Source organism: Salmo salar, chromosome 08 (genome assembly GCF_965601325.2).
Source record: "Salmo salar chromosome 08, fSalSal1, whole genome shotgun sequence".
NCBI classification, from domain to species: domain Eukaryota; kingdom Metazoa; phylum Chordata; class Actinopteri; order Salmoniformes; family Salmonidae; genus Salmo; species Salmo salar.
In genome coordinates this window covers 21,151,297-21,174,256 of record NC_138298.1, presented here as the reverse complement: position 1 = coordinate 21,174,256, position 22,960 = coordinate 21,151,297, and the positions used below count along the sequence as shown (strand labels likewise).

At 42.7% G+C, this 22,960-nt stretch overlaps 1 protein-coding gene across 2 annotated transcripts in view; it reads left to right on the top strand.

Moving 5' to 3' along the window:
• LOC106610191 (rho GTPase-activating protein 10) overlaps positions 1–22,960 on the top strand; it is a 70,224-nt gene that overhangs the window by 20,802 nt on the left and 26,462 nt on the right. For both annotated transcript variants that reach the window (XR_014393075.1, XM_045722755.2), the window contains exons 2-16: positions 4,337–4,432; positions 4,964–5,025; positions 8,611–8,682; positions 9,154–9,255; positions 11,268–11,378; positions 12,450–12,554; positions 13,597–13,726; positions 13,813–13,919; positions 14,174–14,268; positions 15,227–15,308; positions 15,484–15,526; positions 15,634–15,702; positions 16,783–16,857; positions 19,159–19,243; positions 21,836–21,894. Coding sequence is in view for 1 of the 2 variants with exons in the window: in XM_045722755.2 (XP_045578711.1) it covers positions 4,337–4,432; positions 4,964–5,025; positions 8,611–8,682; positions 9,154–9,255; positions 11,268–11,378; positions 12,450–12,554; positions 13,597–13,726; positions 13,813–13,919; positions 14,174–14,268; positions 15,227–15,308; positions 15,484–15,526; positions 15,634–15,702; positions 16,783–16,857; positions 19,159–19,243; positions 21,836–21,894 (1,293 nt within the window). In the remaining variant the exon portion in view is untranslated. The remainder of the gene's footprint in view (positions 1–4,336; positions 4,433–4,963; positions 5,026–8,610; positions 8,683–9,153; positions 9,256–11,267; positions 11,379–12,449; positions 12,555–13,596; positions 13,727–13,812; positions 13,920–14,173; positions 14,269–15,226; positions 15,309–15,483; positions 15,527–15,633; positions 15,703–16,782; positions 16,858–19,158; positions 19,244–21,835; positions 21,895–22,960) is intronic.

The window sequence follows — 22,960 nt, the reverse complement described above, 5'->3', positions numbered from 1 at the left end:
TTAGACATTGAAACTATAAAAACGGTTTCAAGTTAAGGCCAAGAGGAGACGGTGTGTTGGTACTGTGGATCCAGAAAGATTCCCTTTTTGAAGAAGTTTCCTCTCAATGTCCCCTCCCCTGCATGACATCTTGACCATTTCTATTCCAATGTATCTCGGCGAACTAATAGGATGTCCAGCTTGTACTAAATGAGCAGGAACCAGATTTTCATATTTTTTTTGTCTCACCTGTCCGTATATTGCTGCGGTGCACACTGGTCTGTGTCTTATTAAGGCTTCTATGGGCTTTCCCTATGTAAGACAGACCACAAGGACATTTCAACATGTAAACATTGGTGGACATGAAGGTAATCAGGCCCTTGATCTTTAATCTTTGTCCTGGGTGGGTAAATGAGTTGCATTTGTATGTGAAGCTGCATTGAGCTCATTGGCCACATTTGTTATTACCCTTCCCCTTTTTCTCTGGTGGGTAATCTGATTTAACCACTATAATGTTTTGTTTTTGGGTTTTTTTAAAACCATATGTGGGGCATATTAAAAAATGGGTTTCAATTGTGGGTCAGTATCAATGTACCAGTGCTTCCTGATGTCCTTTCTGTTTTCCATGAGTTTGCCTACAACTCCAGCACCTGCGATAAGTACCTGGATGTGTGCATGTTCTTCAGCTTTTGTAGCTGTACAAATAATCCATCCAAAGGGTGTTGACTTCTCAAACATGTCAGAAAGCTAACACAATATGATGCCCTGTCACCTTGTTAAGAGCCACTTACTAAGATTAACTAGCAAGTTAAACTTAGTGGTCGCGTTGATGCAGAATTCAGTTTTTATGCTAGAAGATAAAACCGCAGTATCGTGCTGCGTTTTGTAAACGCATGTTAAATGCTTTTTATTGGGTTCCCGAGTGGCACAGCAGTCTAAGGCACTGCATTTCAGTGCTAGAAGCGTCACTACAGACCCTGGTTCGATTCCAGGCACAACCGGCCATGATTGGGAGTCCCATAGGGCAGCGCACAATTGACCCAGCGTCGTTAAGGTTTGGCGCGAGGGTAAATAATATATTTTTATTTCTTAACTGACTTACCTAGTTAAAGGTTCAAATTAAAAAAAAATCTATTTCGTGCTCCAGTTGTACTTTCCACTCAGATAAGAATTCACGAACGGACATTCTATCAGCAGATGGCGCTCTGAATGTGTAGCTACTTTTCTCCTGTACTTTTCTGAATGTAGCCAGCCTAATTCTCTCTGGTAAAATGAAAGAACTTTAAGCAAAACATCAGGAAATGTAGCTGGCTACATTCTTTCTATGATAAACATTAAACTATGCATGGCCATCATGTTTCTAACTAAAAAATACCTTTTTCATTATAAGCTCATTTACTTGTGGCTGCCAGGCAAATGGCTTTGCACATCAGTCATCTGATGAAAATGAAGCTATTTTGTGCCGAATGTGTTGCACTAATGCATGTTCTGTGAAGGAAAACTATAGTTGCGCGTCCCCATTCAACTGAGGGTACTGCAGGGGGTCTGTTAATATAAGTGCCGTTTACCTTTTTATATTTTCTCTTGAGTATAGCTAGCAACAACAATATATTTTGTTATTATATACCTGTGGTACAAAAGGAGAATATCATCTTTCTAATGTCAACTTTATTTCTCAACTCCTAATATTGAGCAAATTACCCTCATTGGAGCCAATTACACTTGCTGGGGTATGGCTTTGAATAAGCACCCGCAAATAGGCTGCCAGTGTGGCAAGTGCCACTGGCTGCTGGTAAGCTTTCCTAAATTGGACATACATTTTTGCCAACACATGGCTGACCTTTTGTTTAAACAGCAGCTCTTAGCAAAAATGTGTTTGGAGTTACCCTTCTAGCTGTTAGTTTACTCTTCTAGTTGTAATGTAGGCACGTCAAAATAATGACTATCTACTAAATCTGTTTACTTAAATGTTTTACTTCTCCTTGTCATTATCATTCACCTGATGATATTGATAAGATGTCGTGATGTTAAAAATATTTGCTAAAGAATGATGGGGGTCGCTGGTTTGCCCAGAGGGGGTCCATGGGCAAGAATGTTGAAGACCCCTGGCCTATTGCTAATCTGTCATAGTTTGATAACAGCTCAGGAGTGCATTGGCTTGTACTTTACTTTCTGCATATTTTAATGTGTCGTCATCACTACTGAACTTCTCTAACAACGACATTACATAACCTCACCAGTTTAAAAAAAAAAGAGAAAAAAAAAGGAAAGAAGCTAGCTTCCTGCAGGTGCTATTTTAAAGTGGGCCTAACTCAGAGCTAGCACTGGTAAACAATGCTCCAGCTGCTGCAGAGGGCAACAGTGTTTCCTGTAGTAACTTGGACAACAAACGTACCAAGGTCTTAGCACTACGTAAAAATGGTTTCCAAATGTGTAAAAATGTATTTACACATGATCAGTCAAAACTGAGTAGGTGGGGTTTCAGAATGTGGCTGTTTAACAGTATCAAATGCATGATGCGTTGTGGGTAAATTGACTGCCTGACTGATCTACATATGTGTATGCTAGTTATGATGCAAGATGATTTTGTAGGTCAGTCAGCAGTTTTAATGTTGAACAAGCCCAATCATGCACAGGGTTAGCCAGCCTACATCGATTTCCTTGTCTAAGGTCCACACAGCTCTGAGATCAGTTTGGGGAGTTTACTTGACTATTGATTGAAACAAATACAGGCTTGGGAGCAGTCAGGCAGAGGTTAGGGCTAGGCACTTTATGCCAGTCATTGTGCAGAAGTCACATGATTAGCTTTGGGTCTCGTCGTTATAATCCGCATGCACTGAGTTGACAATGTTGATATGAGGGTGATGGGCTGTGACTTATTTTAATGTGGCAATTCTCTCAACTTCTGTTCAAAGATTGACTTACAATCATTTGTAGATGTTAACGTAATCAATAGGCCCCAGTATTGAGTGAATACTTTGTTGTGTGGAAGATACTGCAGACACTGACTCATGGCAATATGCAGGTTGACTTTTATTATTGTCAAGAGTCTTGTCCTGGAGGCAGAACTGAGCGATTTCCACTTAGGCCAGCTGCAAAGTCAAAATTTGCTATTATAAAAATGTATGTAAAGGGCCCTCCTGAGTGGCGCAGCAGTCAAAGGCACTGCATCGCTGTGCTGAGGCGCCACTACAGCCTGGGGTTCGCTCTAGCCACTTCTTGTAGCCAACCGGGCGCCTGCAAGCTGACTTCAGTCGTAAGTTGTGGCTGGCTTCCAGGTCATGACAAAAAATGTTAACCTGCTGGTAATATAACTGTTAGAATAAAAACACAGGCTTCCTACCGCCATTGTCAGTGAGAATCTGAGAGCCCCTGTATTCAAGACTCCCAGCTGATCCTCCCCATAGAGCCCCAGCCAGCTCCCAAAGCTAATGATACTGCTCCTCTGGATACCAGTCATAGCTCCAGTCTTAAAAATACCCTGCTACATTCTCCCATGCTGTCCTTATGGGACTGTCACCAGTCCGAGATCCACACCGCTGGGAATATCTGTCTACGCTGTTTAGAAAACAGAGCGGGCTCAATATGCCTGGAAAACAAACGCTCCAAAGTTCACTATGGTGCAGCGTGTGGGCGTCAGGCTACATCCGAATGTGGTTGTTCAGCCCATCTTCTCCTCCTCACAACATGGTAAGGCTAGCGCATGGCCTAAACTAGTATCCTAAAAAATAATGTTATTATGGTTTTCCTACACAACAAGCAGGTCAAGAGCAAAGGTTAGCCTATGTAGACTAATATGTATGTTTGTAAATCAGTTGGCTCATTATAAACCCTTGGGCCAATACCCACCACACCCCCATAGTTAAACCAGGCCTATATAGGCTAATTTCTATAGGGTCGTATGTTTAATGTGTTGCTCAAATGTAAACACCTGTCACCATCAATGGACCAGTAGGCATTGTCTCTTTTTTTAGAACCTATACAGGGACAGGATGCTACAGTCTGCTGGCAGCAGAGGCAACAGGATGTATGCAGAGTGGGTTAACCACTAGGTTACAGTAGGTGCCTTACTGCCTGCATGTCAGCCAGGCCTTGAATAAATGACTGTTCTGTTTTTTTTATTTGTTTTTTTTCAGTCTTGAGGTATTTGTGCTTTGGTCCAACTCAAATGTGATTTAATATCTATCAAGCTAGTATATCCACTAATTAAAAAAACCTTGATACAAGCCTGTAAATTGGAAGCACATGTGACCGCAGTGCATTTGATGTCGAAATATGGTCGTCAAGGGAAGGTCTCATCCGAAATCGCATCAATCCATAGGGTTGTTTTTGAAATGATTTTATTTTTTGTTTTCAGAGCTTGCGTTGGCCCAGCGCAAGTTTGCCCAGTCCCTGGGAGAATTCCAGTTTGAGTACATCGGCGACGCGAAGACCGACGATGAGAGGTGTATTGGTGAGTGTGGTGCTATTACGTCCTACAGCTGGGTGGTTCTGCCAGCGTAACCAGACTGAAAACCTTTGTTTTTGGTTTTATGTCTACCACCAAATGAAGTGCTTGCATGTGTAATTTCCCAAACCCTTGGCTTCTTTAGAGGGATGGAAACACCAGTACTTATGTCTCTCTTTCTCTGTGTGGTCTTATGTTTGTGTGTTCTGTCTCTTGTCTCGCCTCCTATTTGGGGGGAGTGGGGCAGTGTGTCAAATGTTATTGGTCACATACACATATTTAGCAGATGTTATGTCAGATGTAGCGAAATGCTTGTGTTCCTAGCTCCAACAGTGCAGTAGTATGTAAAAACAATTCACAGCAATACACGCATCTAAAAGTAAAAGAATGTTATTAAGAAATAAAGAAATATTAGGACGCGCAATGTCGGAGTGTCATTGACTAAAATACAGTATATACATGAGATGCGTTAAGCTGTATGTAAACATTATTAAAGTGACTAGTGTTCCATTATTAGTGTGTTTTTGTGTGTTGCAGATGAATCCTTGCAGGAGTTCTCTAACTTCCTTAAGAATCTGGAAGACCAAAGAGAGCTGATGGTAAGCAGTAACTAGTCGAGACCTGCTTTAAAAGCCAGGGGAAATACCTCTGTCTGTGTGCGTAACTAAAGTCTGCTCTGTGTGTGAGTAAATTACAGTTCTTCAGTGGGTGGAGGGTTGAGCGATGCCTCTGTTGTAACACCAGGGTCATGTTCATTAGGGCACACCGTAGCAAAACGTATTGGAAAAGAAAACCATTTGTTTCTTAATAGACAAGTCTGGGTAGTCCCTGCTGTCTGTTTTCTTCTGACTGGTGTCTAATGAACATGCCCCAAAGGAGAGGAGGCAGAGCCACCTTTACTGCACCTGTCCAAGGGTCACTGTCTGCTTTCCCCACCTCTCCTCTGGAGGCGGTGGGACAGAACCATTAAACACAACCTCAGAAGACATGGCATACCAGTGTCAATGGAGTCATTCAACACTCACTGTGATGTGTAGTGCTATACTAGTACACTACAGTGACATGTTAAAGTTCAGTTACATCTGCTATACTGTATAGAGGACGTTACAGCTGAACTGAATGTTGTAAATGTAGCCTGTTAGTGTTTTCTACCCTGTTAGTGTTTTCTACCCATGCTTGAAAAGACTGGGTCTGTGTCCTAAATGGCACCCTATTCCTTCTCTGGTCAACAGTAGTGCACTACATAGGGAATAGAGTGCCATTTGGGATGCAGCCTAGGGTAACCCTGGAGTTTGCAACCAACCCAGCCTCTCTCGTTGAGTCACGGTGTTCGTGTGTCAGCAGATGGGCGTCTCCGTTTCACAGAATAATATCCCTCAAGGCTCCTGGCTCTATTGTCCCTATTCCTCCATACCTCTATTTACTGTAGGTGTTGCGGAGTCAATGTTTTAATCAAGGGCTAGGCTAAATCTTGTGGTCTCTTGGTGACTCATGCAACATAGATAATGTAGTGTTATTTATATTCTCCTGTAATGCAGCCTATGGCTTGTTCTGAGAGTTCTAAGAGCTCGTACACACCAATAGTGTTTGCCTGCAGTGTGTACTTGCGAACCTAGTGCAAACCTATTTTACGTGTAGAGTCGCACAACAGCGCGCTGAACAATCGCTAGACGAATGGGAGATCCATCTTCGGTGCAATGTGTGCGACCCTTAAAATATGATAGCTAGCTACAGATGCAGTATGGCATTTTGAAACCCCATTATTGTTTTACTTCCCTGACCCCTTGCAATCAGAATAGGTTATGTTCTGAATGTTTACAATGCATGTTATGTACTGTTTGCGCTATAGATATGGTTACATGGTAAGGATAGACCCTCTCTACCAGGGCCTGGTTCAGCCCCAGCATAGCATAGCAGAATGGGATGACATCGCAGGCCACAGCAGAGGACTGTGGGGTGGGCAGGCAGGCCCAGACATGTCCTGGAATCAACCTAGGGCAATTCCACGGTAACGGAATTGCGCTGAGACTCCGATTTTTCACTTAAAATGTATGCCAAACTTGATTTCAAAGTTTAACAAACCATACAACTCTATTCACAAGAACAACTTTTAACAATTTACACTGAACATTTTACATAAACACTTTTACTGGGAAAAACTGTGCAGATGCAAAGTTTAGGTTCACGTTTTCCCAAAACTCTTAAATAGCTGCTCCGAATTAAGATTCAATGATGTTTGCAAAAATAATTGTCAGCTATGACATGACACATTGACTTTGAGAATCTCTTTTGGTTATTGAACTACAGTAAGTGAAGTAGAGTTACACTAGTGGAATTGCGGGAACGGAATTTCATCATGGGTCCCTGATCTGTACTACCCAGAAATGAATAATTATGGATATGTCATTCTCTTCATGGTGATGTATCCTAACTAGGTACACAAAGGTATAAATATGCAATATCCTATCCTACACGCTGGCTATTATTTTAATGATCTCTGCCCCCAAACAAGACCAAATCTGAACCGATCATAGACGTAGGTCTATGGCTGCATTTAGAGGCATCCCAATTCTGACATTTTCTTCACTAATTGGTCTTTTGACCAATCAGATCAGCTCTGATCTAAAAACATGTGATTGGTCAAAATACCAATTAGTGTAGATAAAGGTGAGATGGGTTAAAGAAGTGGTTTTAAGCCTTGAGACAATTTGAGAGCTGGATTGTGTGTGCCATTCAGAGGGTGAATGGGCAAGACAAAATATTTAAGTGCTTTTTGAACTGGAAATGGCAGGTGTCAGGCGCACCAGTTTGTCAAGAATGGCAACGCTGCTGGTTTTCACGCTCAAGTTTCCTGTGTGTCAAGAATGGTCCACCACCCAAAGGACATCCAGCCAACTTGACACAACTGCAAGAAGCATTGGAATCAACATGCCGCTTTCGACACCTTGTAGAGTCCATGCCCCAACGAATTGAGGCTGTTCTGAGTGGAAAAAGGGTGCAACTCAATATTAGGAAGGTGTTCCTAATGTTTTTACCCTCAATATAGTAGAGGTCAGTGAGTAGTGTACAGTACATTATAGTGTGTTCTCTGCTGTGTACTCTACTGTGCTGTCCAAACTTGTGAACCCAACTCTGATTTGTGACTATGATTTCCCATTTGTGCCAATTCAATTGCAGAAACTCTGTTACTGATTTGGTAATGGAATTTCAAGTTTTAATCACTTCATATTTCATAAACAATTGATGGGTCTACCTTATGACTTCTGTGAACTTTCGTTATACTCCCTCATGAGGGAGAGAAATTTGAAAATATCTTAAAGATGTGAGTTTCTAGTAATGGAATTTCAAGTCACAAGGCAAAGTTCTTTCTCCAAAATATAAGTGTTGATATTAGTTGGCAGGGGTCTTTACTTCAACATTATGCTGTTTTTGATGTATTTCTAATACCTTTTAAGAAAACCAGAAATCAAAACCTTTTGCTTAATCAACGTTTTTAGGATGGGAAAATGGTTGACAAAACTATATATGCCTTGATTTCAACAACAAAAAAATATAGAACTCTAGCTTTGATTTGACACCAAATTTGACATGCTCCTATGAGCTTCACATGTTGGTGCTCGTGGGTCCTTTTACATGGACATGACCCCCAGCAACAGGACCTTTAGCAGAGAGAGAGGAAGGTATGATTCTGAGGGGAGATATGGCAGGGAGAGATCAATAGGACAGCGCCGTTGATTTCCAGTTGTCATGTGACTGGGACTAGTGTACTCGAATGTGTTGTGGATGCTTGTAAAAAGTTATACAACAACAGGCAATTTTCACTGACTTTATGCTGTCGTTAACCCACTGCAAGTATTGTGACCTTTGACGTAACATTCCAATGGAAAGCCAAAGGTCTAATCGGAAGGTGCTTATATTTGTCCTTTTTCACTAACCGCTAGGTTATCTGCGGCCTCTTAGGCTGGGTTTACACTCAAGCGGTCCTCTTGGCAATACGTCACTGATGCTTCCGTAAAGTTAGAAATTCTGGCATGCACTGAAGTCTCCATGCTGAGCTTGTGGAGCCTCTACAGAGAATGCCTAGTAGAGTGTAAGTCCAGCCTAACACTGTACCTGTGAATACATGAAACACTTTTTTTGGAATATGTCCTAATATGGTCATGTCTTATCTCTTGCTCTCTTAGATGAGGAATATTACAGAAACGCTAATGAAACCACTGGAGAAGTTCAGAAAAGAGCAACTGGGCTCAGCCAAGGTACTCTTATCATATACCATTACACTGCTTAATGCAGTCTGCTTGTTAATGATCTCATACAAGCACAATCCTGTGTGCTCTGAACACCGATTTAAAGTAATACCCTTTTCACAACACTGAGACAAACCAAGCTGTACTGCACTGGCCTGGTTGTGTATCCACCGTAGTTGCAGAAACCATGCTGCAAAGAGGAATGTGAAATGAAAATATCAGAGCCAGATAAGTACGTTTTGGGTCGGCACGATAATGTGAAAAGGGTATTACAGTATCTTTTATCAAAATGCCTGTCTAGAGACAGTTCCAACTCCCTTTTTAATTGTAATGTGTACCTCTTGATATCATGTTCTGAACATTCCTTTGGTCAGTGAAACTAATGCAATATTAAGATGACGTTTGTCCTGCTCACTTCTCTTATTATCTCTCTTACCATGCTCTTTCTCGTTCTGTTCCTCTATACTATGCCCTTTTAAGGCGGAAAGGAAGAAGTATGAGAAGGAAACTGAGAAGTACTACAGCTCCTTGGAGAAGCTTTTGAACATGTCAGCGAAGAAGAAGGAACCGCAGCTACAGGAGGTACTTTGTTTAATACTTTTACTCTCGCTCTCGTGCGTATATTTATGGAAAACAGGCCGAAAAGACTGGCCCCAACGTCTTCCCAACCCCAAAATGTCTGGAAAAATATTTGCTTAGGGAGAAGTTCCTGAATCCTGACCCATAGGATGCCTCCCAAACGGCACCCTATTCCCTGTATAGTGCACTACTTTTGACCAGAGCCCTATACACTGTAGAGGATAGGGTGACATTTGGGATGCACACAGACTTGGCTCATCTCTGTATCACTGTGCTGAAGTGTGTGTGTGTGTGTGTGTGTGTGTGTGTGTGTGTGTGTGTGTGTGTGTGTGTGTGTGTGTGTGTGTGTGTGTGTGTGTGTGTGTGTGTGTGTGTGTGTGTGTGTGTGTGTGTGTGTGTGGAGCTGTGTGTGTGTGTGGAGCTGTGTGTGTGTGTGGAGCTGTGTGTGTGTGTGGAGCTGTGTGTGTGTGTGGAGCTGTGTGTGTGTGTGGAGCTGTGTGTGTGTGTGGAGCTGTGTGTGTGTGTGGAGCTGTGTGTGTGTGTGGAGCTGTGTGTGTGTGTGGAGCTGTGTGTGTGTGTGGAGCTGTGTGTGTGTGTGGAGCTGTGTGTGTGTGTGGAGCTGTGTGTGTGTGTGTGTGTGGAGCTGTGTGTGTGTGTGTGTGTGTGTGGAGCTGTGTGTGTGTGTGTGTGTGTGTGGAGCTGTGTGTGTGGAGCTGTGTGTGTGTGTGTGGAGCGGAGTGTGTGTGTGTGGAGCGGAGCGGTGTGTGTGTGTGGAGCGGTGTGTGTGTGTGTGTGTGGAGCGGTGTGTGTGTGTGTGTGTGGAGCGGTGTGAGTGTCCACAGGCCTAGGGTTAGAGTACGGAGTGAGTTTCTCTTTCCTGCTCGGAAAGGAAAGTCATGTTCAGTGTTTCTGTACCAGCCACCAAGGTCGTACCTCTGAGGCAGTAGCTTTTGGAGCGCCTCAAGATATCCTGAGAATGTAAATACAGTATCAAGCTTTACAGACCCAGTGTGGATTATATTGGGGTTGGTAATGGAAAAACAAACCCTTTTGATTATCATTAAAGTTATGTATTTCACTATGAAGGCTTGTGGAGCTATCCTTTGTATAAGGATATACTAAACTTAACATATAGTACCTTAGAGACATGCGGTCTGGTACTAGATTGTATGTAATATAACCTAAACTCCCATCACTTAACAATTTATTTTGTATCCTATAGATTGCCCTTGTGGGAACTGTTCTGTTCTTCCCTCACTGACTCTTGTGGTGTATTCAGTGAGATTAAACTTTCTGAACATTTCAGGTAGAAATGTAAAGAAAAGAGCTGACACAATTCCAAATTATACCTGAGAGCCAATCATCTGTTATATGCATTACATTTCTGTGTTGTGATACCCTCCTAAACAGACCCCAGGGTTCTGTGTTTGGAACAGAGATTGTCAGCAGGGCACAGTACAATATATAGTGTTCACCGCCTCGTAACCGCGAGGCACCGTCTGAACTCCCTCAACTAATCTGTTATACTGTACACTCGTCATGTGACGGGCCCGAGGCACAGTCCCGACCTATGGCACTAATGGAAACTACCAGCCGCTAATGGAAAAACTGATGCACTGGATTGAACACAATAACATATTGAACACACTACACTAAAGTGGTAAATAACATTAAATACTGGGATGATGTGAAGATCCAGTCAACAAACCATGTAGCCTAATCAGTTAGCTTATTAGTCAACCAAACAATAAACTCGCCAGTTGATTGGTCACTTTTTGGGGGGGGGGGGCTGTCATACACCAAATGTCATCAGTGTCTTAGCCCTTAAAACTCTACCAAAGTTATCAAAAAAGTAATACTTTCTTATAGCTCATCCTTTCTCTGTCTGGGACTGTCTGAATCCAGTACAACTGAAGCTAGGCTGTGATCTCCATCTGTCTGTGTAGAGACCTGACTCTACTGTATAATAATAACTGACATTTTCTCGCTTTCTCTCTCTGTCCTCTGTTGTGCAGGCGGACAGCCAGGTGGAGAGCATTAGACAGCACTTCCAGGAGGAGTCTCTGGACTACGTGTGTAAACTGCAGGAGATCCAGGAGAGGAAGAAGTTTGACTGTGTGGAGCCAGTGAGTGTTAGAAAATGCATAATCACACACTCTACACCGGGTGGACAAAACATTAACTCCTTCCTAATATTGTTTGCACAGCCCACAGTTGGCTGGATGTCCTTTGGGTGATGGACCATTGTTGATACACAGGAAACTGTTGAACGTGTGAAATCCGCCAGCGTTGTAGTTCGACACAAACTACAGCCATACCCCGTTCAAAGGCACTTCAATCTTTTTTGTCTTGCCCATTCACCTTCTGAATTGCACACATACACAATCCATGTCTCGAAGCCTTAAAAATCCTTCTTTAATCCATCTCTGACCCTTCATCTGCATTGATTTTAAAGTGGATCTAACATGTGACCTCAATAAGGGATCACAGCTTCACCCGGTCAGTCTGTCATGTTCTTCATGTTTTGTACACTCTGTCTGGTGTACTCCCAATGTGCTTTAAAGGAAATATTCACCCTTATTTTTTGTTGTTACATTGTATTTGTACCTCTGAGTGATTAAAAAGCTGTTCTGCGTTCAAGCAGGCAGAAACACAGCCAGTATGATGAGTTTTGCATCATATGACATTTGGAGCCAGTGAGTGAACGAACTGCTGGCGAATGCACCTTTAGTACTTGTCTAGCCTGGTCAGCAGTTCTCCTTTACAGTGCTCATTAACTTAGTGCTCGTAACTGTGGCTCAGTTGGTGGAGCATGGTGTTTGCAACGCCAGCATGGTGTGTGCAACGCCAGGGTTGTGGGTTCGATTCCCACGGGGGGCCAGTACATAAAAAATAAAAAATAAATGTATGTATTCACTACTGTAAGTCGCTCTGGATAAGAGCGTCTGCTAAATGACTAAAATGTAAAGTAGTGTACACTACAGTGTTTTATATAGGTTCCCTAGCAGTCAAATGAAGTGTTTTATAAACCAGCTCTGAAAGTGAGTGTGAAAAATCAGTTGAAGTCAACAAGAACAATGTCTTCATTCCCTGTAAACCCCTTAGAAATGAAAGTGGAAAGTGTAGACGGCCCCAGGTTATAATGCATTAAAATGTCATTTATACACTTATGTCCCATGTTTTCTTTCTCTCCTCAGATGCTGGCGTTCTTTCAGACCGTGTTCACCTTCTACCACCAGGGATTTGAGCTGGCCAATGACTTTAACCACTACAAGAAAGCCTTACAGATCAATATACAAAATGTGAGACATTAGTCATCACCCGCGTCTTATTAGATTTCTATTTAAAGATGGAATCCCCATTAGGGGAAACAGCGCCACTGTCCACCACCAGCACCTTTTTGTTTTTGTTCAACATTTTTTGAAGTGCAGATTCTGCTATTCTATCGAGATGCAATGACGTCCGGGGGGGTGTGTTTGTGATTTGCAGTAACTTTTTGTTGTTGTAATAGCCCAAACTAACATGGCTTTTTCACCATTAGGGATTCCAGTTTTAACCACATAGTACAAGGATGTCAGTATACTGTATGAAACAAAGTGGTGTAAATGTAGGTGGTAGGTGTCTGTGCAAGGCACGCCACCTTAATTGCCTGTAAATCATTCTGGATAAAAGTGTCCGCTAACTGACAAACATTTAAATGAGGTGATCATTCAACTTTAGGATTATATATTAAGTTTTTGTCTAGAGGGACATGTCTTGTACACACAGTATTGCTCTAAATACTATAGATTACACTCATCACCAAAACTGTACATACACCCCACGTTATCCATATCCTACATTTGAATGTTGGCTCGTAATATAATATCTATAAAGTTGGTCTGCTTCTACTGGGACTTTCCCTAGGTACTCGAGGCGCTTTCTTTTTGACTCACTCACTATTGTTAATTGTGTTTGGGTTAGTCTTAGTGTTTTGACTTTTCTTTGACCCTAAGCTTTCACTTTCACCCACTCTGGGATGTCAGGGTAGTTTCCAGAGGGAGCTCTGCAGATTTTCTTTTCCAGTGGCTTTGCATTGTGTGATTGACCCCTGCATAACCATTTTAGCTAAGGTCACAAGGGGTGTCTTCCTTCCTTGGGTGTGTCTCCCTGTAGTCAAAATGTACTACATTGTGAAACTTGACAAAAAAAACTTAACCCTAACCTTAAATGAAGGTTAAGTATAATATCAGGGGAATAGACAAGGTTGGGGTTCATTTTTAAATCAGTTTGGAGAGAAGTTACCTTACTGCTGGCTTTGCAGCTTGGCCCAATAGTAACAAGACCCCCCCCCCCCCCATATAGACACGGAGTCGGTTTGAGGGCACGCGGGTGGAGGTGTTTGAGCTGATGAAGAGGATAAGGGAGGTTCCCCAGGAGTACAGACAGACCAGCCCCATCAGCAGCGAAGGATACCTCTATGTCCAGGAGAAACGTAAGGATAGAGGAACAACGTGTGTCCAAGAGGGGTGAAGGGCAGTTTAAACTGTGCTCCAATGAAATGTGTGTTCTCGTCCCCAGGGCCCCCTCCTTTTGGTTCCAGTTGGGTGAAGCGTTACTGCACGTTTGTGAAGGAACAGAAAATCCTACACATGGTCACCTTTGACCACAGGTCAGGAGGAAAGATGGTGAGTCGTGACCCATACAATCAAAGACAGGTTTTGGAAGCTATACAGATTACGGTCCAAGTAGCACATCAAATTATTGATTATTCAATGTGTGTATCATCCCTATTCAAATACATCTAAAGTCATAATTTGTCAAATCGAAAATTACTTTTGAAACCCACATTAAAAGTGCAGTCTGTAGTCATTTTATAAGGAACAACTGTCTCTTTCTTGCCATCAGAACAGGCTGTCTGAACAGTGATTCTCTCCCTCAGGGCGAGACGGAGTCGGTCACCCTCAAGTCTTGCGTCCGCAAAACCACAGACATGCTGGACAGGCGGTTCTGTCTCGATATAGAAATCACAGACCGGTATGTCGTCGTGTCGCACTACACCCATTACACTTCTCAATCACTTTAGTCATCATGTATTCTCTGTGGTAAGACACACTTTCCACAACCACCTGTTAAAGTATCTCGTCTCATCAAGGAACTAAGGGGGACTCATGCATTTAGTACATAAACCAGGGGGTCGGTCAGTACCATCTGGGGGGGGGGGGGGCGAGGTCTATGCCATTAGACCTGGAAAATGTGATTGCATTGCCACACTTGTAGCTTATTCATGCACTGTTGGCAACCTTCCCAAATACACAGTAACACTCCCCATTTAACAGTTCTGCTTGGAGCCTTCGCTCCACACAGGTCCTGTGTACAGTAGAGCTGAGAGAGCTGCTCTCCCTAGCCTAACACGGGGTTGGGTTGGAGAGGATTTGTCATGGAAGATGGCCCCTCCACATAGCTGAGAGGATTCTCTATGCTCCTCCGCTACACTTGGTTGTAATAGATACAGTTCTTTTGTCACTCCGCAAAACCAAACTGCTATTCTGTCTGCGGTATTATTAGCAACAGCAATTTGTGTTGCAACCCTGGTGCCTGCTTGTCAGCCTGCAGATGTAAGGTATTTGGTATCGGAGTGCAACAGGTTAGGGTTAGCCTGATGTGGTAGCCTATTATAAAAAGTGGGGTAAATGAAGCTCAGGTATTCCTGTAATTTTGCTATTTAAGAGCCCAGCCCCTCTGCCACATTTTAGGACTGACTCTAGATCAGTCTTAGACACATGAATTGACTTAGTAGTTTGTTGGAACCCCAGGCCCAGTCTGACATAGAGAATTAGATGAGATTCACTGTACTTTACAATCCCCAAGGGTGGAATTAGTTTGTCATACAGCAGCCATAATTAAAAACGGAACAAACCCTCACGCCATTTAAAAAAAAAAGCAATCACAAGGCTATTACAATAAATAATTGTGCGGTGTGTTCTGTTCCCAGACCGGGAACGGTCCTCACGGTCCAGTCGCTGTCGGAAGATGACCACAAGTTCTGGATTCGTGCCATGGGTGGGAAAGAACCAGTGAGTAACCACATCATCCTGACAGATCCACTGTAGTTTATATTGTCTATTGAATGATACTACAATTCTATGAAAGTGGTACATCAATGCCAACAGAAGTCTTTTCTTGGTTTGTGGTAACCTCTTGGATATCAAATGTGACTGTGGAACGCTACATATAATGCATTTTTTACAGGCTGGGCAGTACTTGGGTAAAACCTATTCAAAAGAACGTGGAAGTAAGTATACAATGATTAGAAGCCCCTGATCTCAATCATTTCAATGTAATCTCTGTGATAATTCAAATGACATGGGGATAATTAAAATAACTGTCATGGCTCTGCAGTTGATGCACAGCTAGATGACGTAGGATTGTCATTTTTGAAGAATGCCATCAACGCCATTGAGACGAGAGGTAAGACGATGCATGATGACAATATAAAGCCTACAGAAGTGTACTTTGTGAGGTTAGCTGACTGGCTAGAGCAGGGGTGGGTATTAATTTTGTCTCGGTGGGGGGGGATTGGGGTTTCAAATTTCAGGGGAAGGCTGCACATTTTTTTCCCGGACTGATTTCGCTGTCAAAAGCAATTTATGGGCCAGAAAAGGGGCAGTTATTTGAACATAGAAAGTACATATAAATAACAGATTTATATCAAGTTTTAGAGGTTCAAGAGTGGCCAATGGTTGTGTTTTAGTTTTTTTACTCAAACCTCCCTCGTGCTGAAATTTTCCCCCCAGGGCTAGAGGGTAGAGCGGTAAAGAGGGTTTTGTGAAATGTTGTGATGTCTCCCATTTAACACATGAGGGCAGGCTTGGACCAATATCCAGTAATATCTTGTGCTGTGGCCACTGTTCATAGTTTCCAGGTAGTGGTGCAACATGTACACTGTGTGTACAAAAAATTAAGAACACCTTCCTAATATTGAGTTGCACCCCCTTTTGCCCTCAGAAAAGCCTCAGTTCGTCAGGGCATGGACTCTACAAGGTGTCAAAAGCATTCCACAGGAATACTGACTCATGTTCACTCCAATGCTTCCCACAGTTGGCTGGTGGACCATTCGTGATAAAGAAGCAACTGTTGAGTGTGGAAAAACCCAGCAGTGTTGCAGTTCTTGACACACTCAAACCGGTGCGCCTGGCACCTACTATCATACCCCGTTCAAAGGCACTATTTAGTCTTGCCCATTCACCCTCTGAATGGCACACATACACAATCCATGTCTCAATTGTCTCAAGGCTTAAAAATCGTTCTTTAAACAGGTCTCCTCCCCTTCGTCTACACTGATTTTGATGTGGATTTAATAAGTGACGTCAATAAGGGATCATAGCTTTCACCTGGTCAGTCTCATGGAAAGTGCAGGTGTCCTTAATATTTTGTACACTCAGTGAAGAAGCCCACCTTTTGATTTGAGTAAAACTGTATTTTCAAAGTTTATCCATTCATCTTCTTATGATTGTTTGTGCTATTAAGGGCCATGTAATCTGTTGTCAGGTATCAATGACCAGGGCCTATACAGAGTGGTGGGGGTCAGCTCCAAGGTCCAGAAGCTCCTTACCCTAATGATCGGTAAGACATGCTCATTTATCACCCGTTAAAGTAACTGTCCAGTGAAAATCACTTTTAAAAGTTAATATTCTGTTAACTCATGTCCAAATAATGCTGTTGACTCCATCCTATACTCGTATGAGGCGAAAGCATAAATTGGAGGGGAAAACACTTTAAAATCCCACCTCAAACTTGTATCTCCAACAAAGGCCTGCTATGTTGTCAGAGAATGTCATCCTGTGTAGGATTTTCTGGCCAATCGGTGGTCTGCTCGCATGAATGTTTTTAACGACTGGTATACGCCCACACCATTCTGTTGGGGTATGACCACACCATTCCAACACACAAAAGCTGCTTTTTTTTAAACATACTTAATTACATTTTAGGGGGTGCGGAAAACGATTTCACTCATATTCTAATTAATTATAGGTCATATTTCATAAAAATCTTGAACCACTGGACAGTTAAATTGATCCAGTAGGCATTGTGCACCCTGTGTGATCTACTTAGTAGTATTCAGAGTAATGGTTTCCTGTGACTTAGACGACGATGTAAGGCTCAGTGTGCAACAAGTGCTGCTGGTACGGCATTGGCATTCAGATAGCCAGGGGGTGCCTGAGAGGCCCCCTTCCTGCTCGCACCCGGCCGTCCTAGCAGGGACTTCACTTGAGTCGCTCAGCGGAGCGCTGGAAATTAGATTTCCTCGCCATTCTTCCCACTCTCTCCTCTAAACGCTCTCTCTCCTATTCTTTCTACCCCCATCCTCTCATGTTCTTATTTTATCCCCCTTTATCCTCTACCCCCCCTTTTTTTTTCTTACCTTCTCCCTCAACGACTGCCCTCTCTAGTAGACACCATCTGTGTCTAGTCGGCTGTGTGTGTTCTGAATCTGAATGGCAACAAACCCAGTCTGCCACCAGGCTGTCCCAGAGCCCACTCCGAACTTCCCACCTGAACCCGCCGACTCATACTTCACAGTCCATTAGCACACTGAAAGACAACATACTAATTGAACCCAGTCTACACCAGCAGACAAATACCATATGGATGCAGGTAACTCTGTGAGATAGTTGAGATTTAGGTCACCAGTCATTTATTTGGATACGCTGTCTTTGGCATGTTAACCGTCTCTTTCATTCCCTCACACTGTTAACCATAAAACACAAGCATTTCACCAACAGCCATATCAGTGTATGTTCAGTATGATGCGTGGGTTAACGAAACACAGCACTGGGCTGAGACCCTGAAGAAAGGCTTTGGATTTACTTCATCCCTCACCTCCTTTCATGTCTCACCCACTAACATGGGAGGGTTACAGTTAGTCATGACCAGATCGCCACCCTGTGCACAGTTGACAATTCACTGGAACAGACGTAGGGAAAAACTCCAGTTCAATGGAGGGGTTAGAACGAGGCCAAAGCAGCAGAAGTGGATCACATTATCTTCCCACTGTGCTCACAAATCTCTGACAGTGGATTGACAGAACTCATAAAGCTTAGCATAGAGAATGGATATTTTACAGCTGGGAATTTCACTGCTAGGGAATAAAGAGGTAAAAGGACTTGGCTACTACTAGTGTAGAGTTAGTCATGTCCCAATACATCTGTAACAGAGTACTATGTGGGTTAGTTCATATTTTGATGTGCGCATTACAGTAGCTAAGAGACACACCACTCTCCCACCATCTGTAGCTGTGTACACACACATTTGGCTGTTGGCCTTCTAGGAAAACATTTGGTCCAGCCCGTTGATGTTGGACAGGCCACTGTTCTGTGGGTAAATAAACACAGCCCTTCTGGTTTTAGTACTGAAGGGATACAGTCAAATGAAGTAAATAAATGGCTCAGAGCAGCAACCTACCTCCCACCAAGTCTAACCCCTTGGAGACCTCCTGGTGACCTGGGGCTTGGCCTCGCACCAACCTCTGACTCAATCCACCATAGTTGTGCATGTTTATTCATCAGGTCAGCCCAGTAAAGTTAAGCCTGGCTCGGTCCAGTTTGACTCAGTAGTGTGAGAAGGGTATACTTTAAGCCAGCCAGCAATCGCCACTGGGCAGAACTGCTCCTCAAGACTACTGCAATGCTTTTATCCACATAAGACACAATTCACGTTATTTATATTTTAGCTTCTTTGCAGCCGTTCACTTCACCGTAGGGTTTAGTTACAATACACTAGTTGACTTACAAAACAAGTTTAGGCTCTGGGTATTATGGGAATTGGAGTGTACTCTACTAAAGTTTTTAAAAAAAATATTGGTGCTTTGTATAATTTGTTAATTGTGTGTTGTAGTTTAAAACCTTTTGGAATGTTTCATTACAGATGAGAAGAGTAACGATGTGGATCTGTCTACGTGTGAGGACTGGGATGTGAAAACGATCACCAGCACACTAAAGCTGTATTTGAGGTAAGGATCCTTTTGTGTATCAATCACTCATATTCTAGTGATTATGTAGCAGACTATGTATTCATGTAGTCGGTCTTATTAGAAATTAGCAAGCTGTGGAGACTTTATTCTAAATGTTTGTCATTGTCTGAGTTTGAAGTTATTCTACTCCGGGGGTAGAAGCATAAAATCATTTCCTGGAGCTCAACTCCTGCAATGCAACAGGACATTCACATTGCCGCATAGACATCCATGCATTTAAATTCAGACACATAATCAATCCACTTCATCAACCGACCCCGTCTCTCTGACTTCATTATTCCCACTCGCTGTGTGTTCTAGGAAATCCGTTGTTGACCTGAGACGTAATTGGTAGGGAGTCTTGGCCACTTTCTAGGAAGAAGAGCGGCATCCCTGGCTTCACATAGTTTATCATCCATCTTTGAATGTATTGATTAGGTGACCAGGTGAAAAAACAAAATGGTGGCCTTTGGCAGGTATTTTAACTGTAATAATTTACCGCCACACAACAAAGCAGTGATATGAATACATTAGCATGATAGGGATTTTAGTGTCATTGTTTCTCCTCTGATCAAATCACTCAAATTAGGTTGGATGCCACATTAAAGGAATCCTGTTTTTTAGTTCAATGATGTGTCAATCGATTATATAGATTAAGTTATTGCTTGCTTTTTCCAATAGCAATTCATTTAACTGATAGTCCTAGATTTGAAGTAAAAACACTATCTGCAAGGTAACAAGTTAAATGTACCCTAAAAGCTAAGCCAAAGTTCTGTTAGCTAACTTAAACACGCACTGCATATTCTGACGCCAATGCAATTACGGTATCCAACGGAAACTAATGAGTGATATTTGCATACTGTAGTGCTGCATAAACTGAAGGGATGTTAGAGGTTTGGTTCGTTATGGAGCTATTTTACTGAATAAAATTATAGCCATCTTATCGTTAAACCAGGCCAGTCTGTTTCACTTTCTTCTGCACTTGTTTTGGAATTAGTTCATTACGCTTGTTCAGTACTCCATGTGCTGTAAAAGGTTTAGTTATCAAAATTAAATTATAAAACATTGGCAAGTTCACCAGTGCAATTGCCATATAGCCTATTAAATAATAAACTTTGAGTGAGCCAAGTCTTTTTCCATCAATTGAACGACAATAAATAAAGAGGATTTTAGCTTAGTGGTCAATGTAAAAGCATGGGAACTGAAATGGTGTCAGTTTGTCCTCTGATAGGCTAGCAGGTCAGAAGTCACGGCACTGTGTGTTGTGACTGGCCAGGTTTTGCTGCCCACCCGCAACCCTTACAGGAAGTAGTTTGATGTTGCTTGCTGTGGGTCATGGGACTGACTCTCTCCCAGGCTGGTCCCAGATCTATTTGTGAGCTCTTGCCTACTGCTATGCTCGTTGGCCTCCCGAGTGGAGCAGTGGTCTAAGGCACTGCATTGCAGTGCTAGAGGCATCACTACAGACCCGGGTTCGATCCTGTGTTGTATCACAACCGGCCATGATCGGGAGTCCCATAGGGCGGCGCACAATTGGGCCCAGTGTCGGCCGGGGTAGGCCATCATTGTAAATAAGAATTTGTTCTTAACTGACTTGCCTAGTTAAATAAGGTTCAATAAAAAAATGTCCGTAAATTGGCATGACTGCAGAAATGGATCTGGTCCCAGGCAGCGAACTGCCTTGTTTATGTAAAGGAGTTTTTCCTGTTTCATAATTACGCTTGACAGTCAACCAGTGGGATTAGTGTTGGGCAAGTAACGGAAAGGTCGCTAGTTTGAATCCCTGAGCCGACAGGATGGAAAGTCTGTCTATGCCCTTGAGCAAGGCACTTAACCCTAATTTCTCCAGGGTCTCTGTTTGGGGCAGGGTCTGCCACTTTCTCCAATTGTGTCTCAGGGAGAGTTGGGATATGCAAAAAAAAAACACATTTCCAACTCACCCATGCATATTAATACACTTTTATAAGCACTCGCTAAATTATAATTAAGACAACATTTAGATTGCTACTGAGATATTACAGCTGTTAACGTGACTGTCATTTATACATTGCACACATCATATGATAAAATGTTTTTTTTTTTTTTTTTTTTTACACAAGCAATCTAGAAAACCGTCCAATCATATGATGAAATTAAACTCATCTGTTGAGTCAACTGAAACCTTTATTACGGGCTTAAGTCTGCAGTAGAGACAGTAGATTTACTGTAAATCGTCCTGCAGCTCCATCCTCCATCTGTCTTCCTCTGGCCTGCTGCAGAGCCAGAGGGTCAGCCTCTCTCCTCCCCTGCTCCTCTGGTTCCTCAGGGGAAGCTAAGTAGCCTTGGCACAGGGCCTGGTGCAGCACCGTGAAAGGACCTTCAGAACTTGGTTATCTCACTGTGGCATGGTGCGCCATCTAATTCCATCCCCGACACGGCCACATTAATCATTGTTGTGTGCAGACCCTATAAAACAGTGCTGCGTCTATTTCTGTCCCCCCCCCCCCCCCCCATTCTACCGCTCTTCTGCGCTCTCTTTTGGTCTCCACCTCTTCTACTCGCTCTTCTCTCACTTTTGCTCTATTATGCATTCTTTCTTTCCTGTCTCTCTAGGAGTCTTCCTGAGCCACTGATGACCTATGGACTCTACAAAGACTTTATCGCCCCTGCTAGTAAGTTTGGGCCGTCCTCACTCGCAATACAGCTCTTCTCAAACCAGATGTGTAGGAGCAGAGCAAAGGAATACTTCTCTATTTTATTGCACGTTATCAATGAGTGAAATGCTGTGTGCATGACTAGCAAGTGTTTGTCTGTGAGACAATTCATCGTCTAAGTGTCCCAGCTCAGTTAGGTTGGTTATGAATCATTTTCATTGGCTCAGTAGTTCTATGGAAAACGGATGCCAGCGTAACTGTTTTGAATGTTCCACATCTTTTAGAGTCTAAACAAATGCATGTTTTCATGGTTTTCCTCAGTTAAAGTGCCTCAGCATGTACCTATAAAGCCTTTCATGTGACCCAGAGATGTCTTCATCTCTCTCACACACACACTTCAACCTTCATCTGCCTTTGAAGTAACCTTTGGTTCTTTGCAATTAAGGTAACTTAAAAAGGAAATGTTACCACCTGTTAAACACTATAAATCCTAGTATCCTACACTAACGTCCTCAAATGGCCCAGTGACTTTGAACAGAGACATGACATGTCTCTCCCTATATACTCCAATAGCCTGCCTGACATGTCCTGAGTGATCCTCCTAACATGAATTACCCTCAAGTCCCATACATAATTGGATCATGATGGAGTGTTTTTATCAGCCGTTTGCAATGCCCTCATAATGCAGGTACAGAAAAATGCATTAGCAATAAATATTTTCTGAAAGATGACAGCATCCATAAGAAGCTTTATTCCCTTATTCAAATTTGTGTCGTTCCCCTAGTAATGGGGGGTGTGTGCATGCCGGCTGTTTCTGTGTGTGGGCAGTAGCCATCAGATGCCTGTGTGTGGGTGTGTGAGGAAATGTTTAAGGGATGATCTTGTGGGTTTTATCACAACCCTTTTACACGGTAGCTTCTGTAGTATAATGCTATCTCTCTATAGCCAGCAACAGTAGCCTACATATCCTCTGGCAAAATTCACTCATGTCTAATATCAGCGTCAAACAGGAAGTTTGCTGTTCATCTCCATACTCTTTTTGTTTGCTGTTAACCCTTTACTGTTTTCTTTTAAATATGGAACA